General features: G+C 48.8%; 1 protein-coding gene across 1 annotated transcript in view; it reads left to right on the forward strand.

Moving 5' to 3' along the window:
- LOC121587265 (vesicle-associated membrane protein 5-like) overlaps positions 1-4,999 on the forward strand; it is a 5,789-nt gene extending 790 nt beyond the window's left edge. Inside the window, exon 2 of the mRNA XM_041904176.2 lies at positions 4,673-4,999. Coding sequence (XP_041760110.1) covers positions 4,673-4,864 — 192 coding nt within the window. The 3' untranslated portion in view covers positions 4,865-4,999. The remainder of the gene's footprint in view (positions 1-4,672) is intronic.
- Positions 5,000-7,176: the final 2,177 nt, after the last annotated feature.

Here is a 7,176-nt window from a genome sequence, read left to right on the forward strand (position 1 = left end):
ACCACCTTCGGAGACATTTGAAACCCCACCTCTTTAAGGAATACCTGGGATAGGATAAAGTAATCCTTCTACCCCCAAAAAATTGTAAAGTGGTTATCCCACTGGCTACAGGGTGAATGCACCAATTTGTGAGTCGCTCTGGATAAGAGCGTCTGCTAAATGACGTAAATGTGCCCTTGAGCAAGGCACTTAACCCTAATTGCTCCTGTAAGTCGCTCTGGATAAGAGCGTCTGCTAAATGACTAAAATGTAAATGTAAAATGATAATACTGGTAAAACCTTAGGTGCATTTCAGAGAGACACAATAAGCACAAAAGGGTTCTCCTTTGGAATTCTCCTTTGGTGTGCCTCATGGTAATTTTCCAATGTTACATGGTTCCATACAAGTCCAGGGAATAGCCAGGAAATGTCATATTGCTGTCTATAATAAACGTTAGGTGGAGTTGGAGGGGGTAAATAATGTACAATTTACATCCTGATTGTGGTTTACGGTGATCTTTTTAGAAAGGTATTTCCTATTGCTGCAAGATTAATGAAACCCACTGGTATCCCTCGGTATTGAGAGAGGGGTGTCCAGGACATGCCACAGGGCGCATGTCCGTCCTGGTCAACCCTGGTGTCACGATCGTCACATGATGAAGCGGACCAAGGTGCAGCGTGATAAGCGTACATTATTTTATTGAAGTTCCCACACGAACCAAAACAACAAACGAAACGATACGTGAAGTCCTAGGTTAAACACAAAACCTTACAGAACAAGATCCCACAATGACTAGTGAAAACAGGCTGCCTAAGTATGGTTCCCAATCAGAGACAACGAGCTACAGCTGCCTCTGATTGGGAACCACCCTGGCCAACATAGATCTAAACAATCTAGAATGAAAACATAGAACAACTAAACATAGGAAAATCCACACCCTGGCTCAACATTTAAGAGTCCCCAGAGCCAGGCGTGACAGTACCCCCCCAAAGGCGCGGACTGTGACCCGCGCCAACCAAACACAAGAGGGTAGGGGCCGGATGGGCATTCCGCCTCGGAGGCGGATCCGGCTCCGGCATGACCACCACACTCTCTACCCCCCGTGCGCCCCTGGTCTGGTCTCCGCCCCGCTGGCCGGAGCTGGACTGAACACCGGTGGAGCGGATTGCTCTGGCTCTGGCGTGAGCAGCTGACCGGTGCCGGACTGACTGACACGCACCACTGGCTTGGTGCGGGAGCAGAACGGGCCGGACCGGCGACTGACGCGCACCACTGCTTGTGCGGGAGCAGGAATGTGCCGGACCGGCGCACCACTGGCGCGCGGGAGCAGAACGCCCAGTCGGCAACGACCGGTGGCGACGCCAGCTTGGCGCAACACCGGCTGGCGCGCACCACAGGCTTGGTGCGAGGACATGAACAGGCCGGACCGGTTGGCGACACGCACCACTGGCTTGGTGCGAGGGACAGGAACAGGCCGGACCGGGCTGGCGACGCGCACCACAGGCTTGGTGCGAGGGACAGGAACAGGCCAGACCGGGCTGACGACGCGCACCACAGTCTTGGTGCGAGGGACAGGAACAGGCCGGACTGGGCTGTGGAGATGGATTGGAGGTCTGGAGCGGAGAGCTGACCCAACCTGTCCTGGTTGAATGCCTATCTCCACACCCTGTGTGTGAGGCATCAGCACAGGACGTACAGGGCTGTGCACTCGTACTGGCGCTACAGCACGTGGCACTGGTGCAGGATATCCGGGACCGAGGAGGGGTACTGGAGGCCACGAGCGTTGAGCCGGCACACTCCGTCCTGGCTGCATGCCCACCTTAGCACGACACGTGCGTGGTGCTAGCACAGGACGTACAGGACTGTGCCGAACACTCGCGGCACAGTACGTGGCTCCGCATAACCCGAACCTGCCCAGTCTCACGCTGCCTAGCCTGAGTACGGGAGTTGGCTCTGCTCTACCTCTAGGCTCCGCCAACCACCCTTCCAGCCCCCCAAACCTGGTGGCCTCCTCTCCTAGATCGCCGATGCGCCCTGTAGCTGCCTCCAGCAGCCCCGTCGTCCACGCCGTGTGCCCCCCCCAAAAAAAATTACTTGGGGTTGCCTCTCGCGTGTCCGTCGTCGGCACGTTTGGCGCCGTTTCACCTCTCCTGCCTGGGCATTTATTTTTGCCCATGGCCCTCTGCCCGCGAATATGTCCTCCCAAGACTACCATTCGCCCACCTGGGACATCGCCAACTTCTCCTGTTTGGCACGCTGCTTGGTCCTTTTATGGTGGGATCTTCTGTCACGATCGTCACATGATGAAGCGGACCAAGGCGCAGCGTGATAAGCGTACATTATTTTATTGAAGTACCCACACGAACCAAAACAACAAACGAAACGATACGTGAAGTCCTAGGTTAAACACAAAACCTTACGGAACAAGATCCCACAATGACTAGTGAAAACAGGCTGCCTAAGTATGGTTTACCAATCAGAGACAACGAGCTACAGCTGCCTCTGATTGGGAACCACCCTGGCCAACATAGATCTAAACGATCTAGAATGAAAACATAGAACAACTTAACATAGGAAAATCCACACCCTGGCTCAACATTTAAGAGTCCCCAGAGCCAGGGCGTGACACCTGGGGTCAACCAACCAGAGCGTTCCCACATCACTCCCCAGCCAGACTGTTACTTTACAACAACCACATACGGAAAGCATTCAGAACCCTTGAGTTTTTACACATTTTGTTACGTTACAGCCCTATTCTAAAATAGATGTAAAAAATGTTTTGTGTCAATCTACACACAATATCCCATAATGACAAAACAAAAATAGGTTTTAAGAAATACCTTATTTACATAAGTATTCAGACCCTTTGCTATGAGACTTGAAATTGAGCTCAGGTGCATCCTGTTTCCATTGATCATCCTTGAGATGTTTCTACAACTTGATTGGAGTCCACCTGTGGTACATTCAATTAATTGGACATGATTTGGAAAGGCACACACCTGTCTATATAAGGTCCCACAGTTGACAGTGCATGTCAAAGCAAAAACCAAGCCATTCGGTAGAGCTCCGAGATAGAATTGTGTTGAGGCACAGATCTGGGGAAGGGTACCAAAAAATGTCTGCAACATTGAAGGTTCCCAAGAACAAAGTGGTTTGAAATTTGGAACCACCAAGACTCTTCCTAGAGCTGGCCGCCCGGCCAAACTGAGCAATCGGGAGAGAAGGGACTTGGTCAGGGAGGTGACCAAGAACCGATGGTCACTCTGACCGAGCTTCAGAGTTCCTCTGTGGTGATGGGAGAACCTTCCAGAAGGACAACCATCTCTGCAGCAATCCAGCAATCAGGCCTTTATGGTAGAGTGGCCAGACGGAAGCCACTCCTCAGCAAAAGGCACACGACAGCCCGCTTGGAGTTTGCCAAAAGACACCTAAATGACTCTCAGACCATGAGAAACAAGATTCTCTGGTCTGAAGAAACCAAGATTGAACTCTTTGGCCTGAATGCCAAGCATCACGTCTGGAGGAAACCTGACACCACCCCTACGGTGAAGCATGGTGGTGGCAGCATCATGCTGTGGGGATGTTTTTCAGCGGCAGGGACTGGGAGACTAGTCAGGATCGAGGGAATGATGAACGGAGCAATGTACAGAGAGATCCTTGATGAAAACCTGCTCCAGAGCGCTCAGGACCTCAGACTAGGGCAAAGGTTCACCTTCCAACAGGACAACGACCCTAAGCACACAGCCAAGACAACACAGGAGTGGCTTCGGGACAAGTCTCTGAATGTCCTTGAGTGGCCCAGCCAGAGGCCGACCTTGAACCCGATCGAACATCTCTGGAGAGACCTGAAAATAGCTGTGCAGCGACGCTCCCCATTCAACCTGACAGAGCTTGAGAGGATCTGCAGAGAAGAATGGGAGAAACTCCCCAAATACAGGTGTGCTAAGCTTCTAGCGTCATACCCAAGAAGACTCGATGTTGTAATCGCTGCCAAAGGTGCTTCAACAAAGTACTGAGTAAAGGGTCTGAATATTTATGTAAATGTGATTTTAAAAAATGTTATGTGCAAACATTTTATAAAACCTGTTTTTGATTTGTCATTATGTGGTATTGTGTTGAGATTGATGAGGGACATTTAAAAAAAAATCTATTTTAGAATAAGGTTGAAACGTAACAAAATGTGGAAAAAGTCAAGGGGTCTGAATACTTTCCGAATGCACTGTAGTTCTCTGAGAACGCACTGGGCGGCTGACTGTGGCTGTGTTCCAAATTGCACCCTATTCCCTATATAGTGTACTACTTTTGACGAGGCTCTTGTCAAAATAGTGCACTATATAGGGAATAGGGTGCCATGTGGGACATAGCCATAGTTCTCTGAGGACTTGCTGGCCGGCTGACTGGGTCACTGGGACAAACAAAACAGCAGTGCCAAAAAAAACATACACCAGTCTAGATTCATTGGGACAGTAGTGTGCACTGTAACTAAAGACTTCTGTCTACCGAATTGTCCGAAAATGGCGGGTTTCATTACTAAATGGTTTCTTTCTGGAGTTTAAAATATATACAATGCAGCGCAGCCTCAACTGCAGATATAAAGAATACCCCCCTCCATATTCAGACAGCTATAAATGCATAGGGTCTTGGCAGTAACGTCGGACTAACTTTTAACATCTTATAATGATGTGTTTTCAGAGTAAGGCTTTCTCAAAGTCTGCTCGGAAAGTGAAACAGCAGAAGTGGTACGAACACATGAAGATGAAAGTGTTGCTGATTGCCGTAGGGGTCGTCATAGCAGCCATCATCATTGGGATTATTGCATGGTTAGCGTCTGGCTCTGATGACAGAGAGCAACCTGCTGCAGGGCAACCCACCTCAGGGCCTTAGGATCCTAGACTGTCTGTCAGAGCAAAGGACATGGAAGAAATGAAGATGGAGGATGGAGACAGGGGCAGGCGAGACCTCAGAGGAAATAAGGAGTCAATCAGACAGAAATAGTGGATGTAGATAAAGAGAGAGGTTTTCTAGCCTGGTCCCAGATCTGTTTGTGCTTTTGTCAAATACATTGCTGTCATTGTCAAGCCAAACATTTGGCATGATAATGAGTGACAAGGTGTTGGCATGATGATGGCACAAACAGACTGGCACTCAGGCTATAGGTTTTCCACCTGAGCTCAAACAAGGTTTTGTGGGTTGACCTTTCAATGCCATCTGTGATATTGTTTGTTTTTAGAGGCATTTCAAGTTCTGTGCTCTGTGTGTAGATCGTTGAATGAAATGGTACCATCACTAGCTCAGCTACTTCCACATTCGGTATCGTCTTCAACTAGCCCTAGTTGGTCAGGCTCACTGGTTTCACAGTCATACTCAGAAATACTTCAGCCTCACCATAAGATTTGGTATAGGTGAATGTTTTGTCAATTCAAATAAAACATATTGTGCCTTTGGAATGTAAAAAATTCCCATTGGATGAATTGTGTGACTGTTTCAAAGTATTCCATGTAAGCTATAAGGGGACATCACAGAATTATATTTATCATGAAATGAAATGAGTAATTTCTTTTCATAATTTCATTCTTCCTTTTTACGGTCAAAAGAAATATACAAAAATGAACTTAATTTTGGATATGTATATAAAACGCTGTTATGTTTGAGGCCAATTTGGGCAATGCAGTGTGAATATTTATATTTCATGTGTAATTAATTAGCCTACAGTTGAGAAATCACATTATATTTTCACTTGTCCCATGTCCGTTTTTTGTATTTTCAATTTGTTACAGACTTTCCTTGCCCTGTTGTTGTTTACACTTGACTTACTACTATTTCAAATATATATATGTAAAACTGTAGTGCATTGTAAAATAAAAAGGAATTGACCAGATATATCCGATCCTCGTTTGTTAAGTCAAATGACACTGCTGGTCCTGCTCACACTGCCCTACCCTATGCTTTGACTTCTTTCTCCCCTCTCTCTCCAGATGATATCTTGCGACTTGTGACGGCCGGCCGCCCAACAACATGCCCGCTTGACTCTATCCCCTCCTCTCTTCTCCAGACCATCTCCGGTGACCTTCTCCCTTACCTCACCTTGCTCATCAACTCATCCTTGACCGATGGCTATGTCCCTTCCGTCTTCAAGAGAGCGAGAGTTGCACCCCTTCTCAAAAAAACAACACTCGATCCCTCTGATGTCAACAACTACAGACCAGTATCCCTTCTTTCTTTTCTCTCCAAAACTCTTGAGCGTGCCGTCTTTAGCCAACTCTCTTGCTATCTCTCTCAGAATGACCTTCTTGATCCAAACCAGTCAGGTTTCAAGACTGGTCATTCAACTGAGACTGCTCTTCTCTGTGTCACGGAGGCTCTCTGCACTGCCAAAGCTAACTCTCTCTCCTCTGCTCTTGTCCTTCTAGACCTGTCTGCTGCCTTTGATACTGTGAACCATCAGATCCTCCTCTCCACCCTCTTCGAGTTGGGCATCTCTGGCGCGGCTCACTCTTGGATTGCGTCCTACCTGACCGGTCGCTCCTACCAAGTGGCGTGGCGAGAATCTGTCTCCGCACCACGTGCTCTCACCACTGGTGTCCCCCAGGGCTCAGTTCTAGGCCCTCTCCTATTCTCGCTATACACCAAGTCACTTGGCTCTGTCATATCCTCACATGGCCTCTCCTATCATTGCTACGCAGACGACACACAACTAATCTTCTCCTTTCCCCCTTCTGATAACCAGGTGGCGAATCACATCTCTGCATGTCTGGCAGACATATCAGTGTGGATGACGGATCACCACCTCAAGCTGAACCTCGGCAAGACGGAGCTGCTCTTCCTCCCGGGGAAGGACTGCCCGTTCCATGATCTCGCCATCACGGTTGACAACTCCGTTGTGTCCTCCTCCCAGAGTGCGACGAGCCTTGGCGTGACCCTGGACAACACCCTGTCGTTCTCCGCTAACATCAAGGCGGTGACCCGATCCTGTAGGTTCATGCTCTACAACATTCAGAGAGTACGACCCTGCCTTACACAGGAAGCGGCACAGGTCCTAATCCAGGCACTTGTCATCTCCCGTCTGGATTACTGCAACTCGCTGTTGGCTGGGCTCCCTGCCTGTGCCATTAAACGCCTACAACTCATCCAGAATGCCGCAGCCCGTCTGGTGTTCAACCTTCCCTAGTTCTCTCATGTCACCCCGCTCCTCCGCA

Source organism: Coregonus clupeaformis, chromosome 18 (genome assembly GCF_020615455.1).
Source record: "Coregonus clupeaformis isolate EN_2021a chromosome 18, ASM2061545v1, whole genome shotgun sequence".
In the NCBI taxonomy this organism is placed as follows: Eukaryota; Metazoa; Chordata; class Actinopteri; order Salmoniformes; family Salmonidae; genus Coregonus; species Coregonus clupeaformis.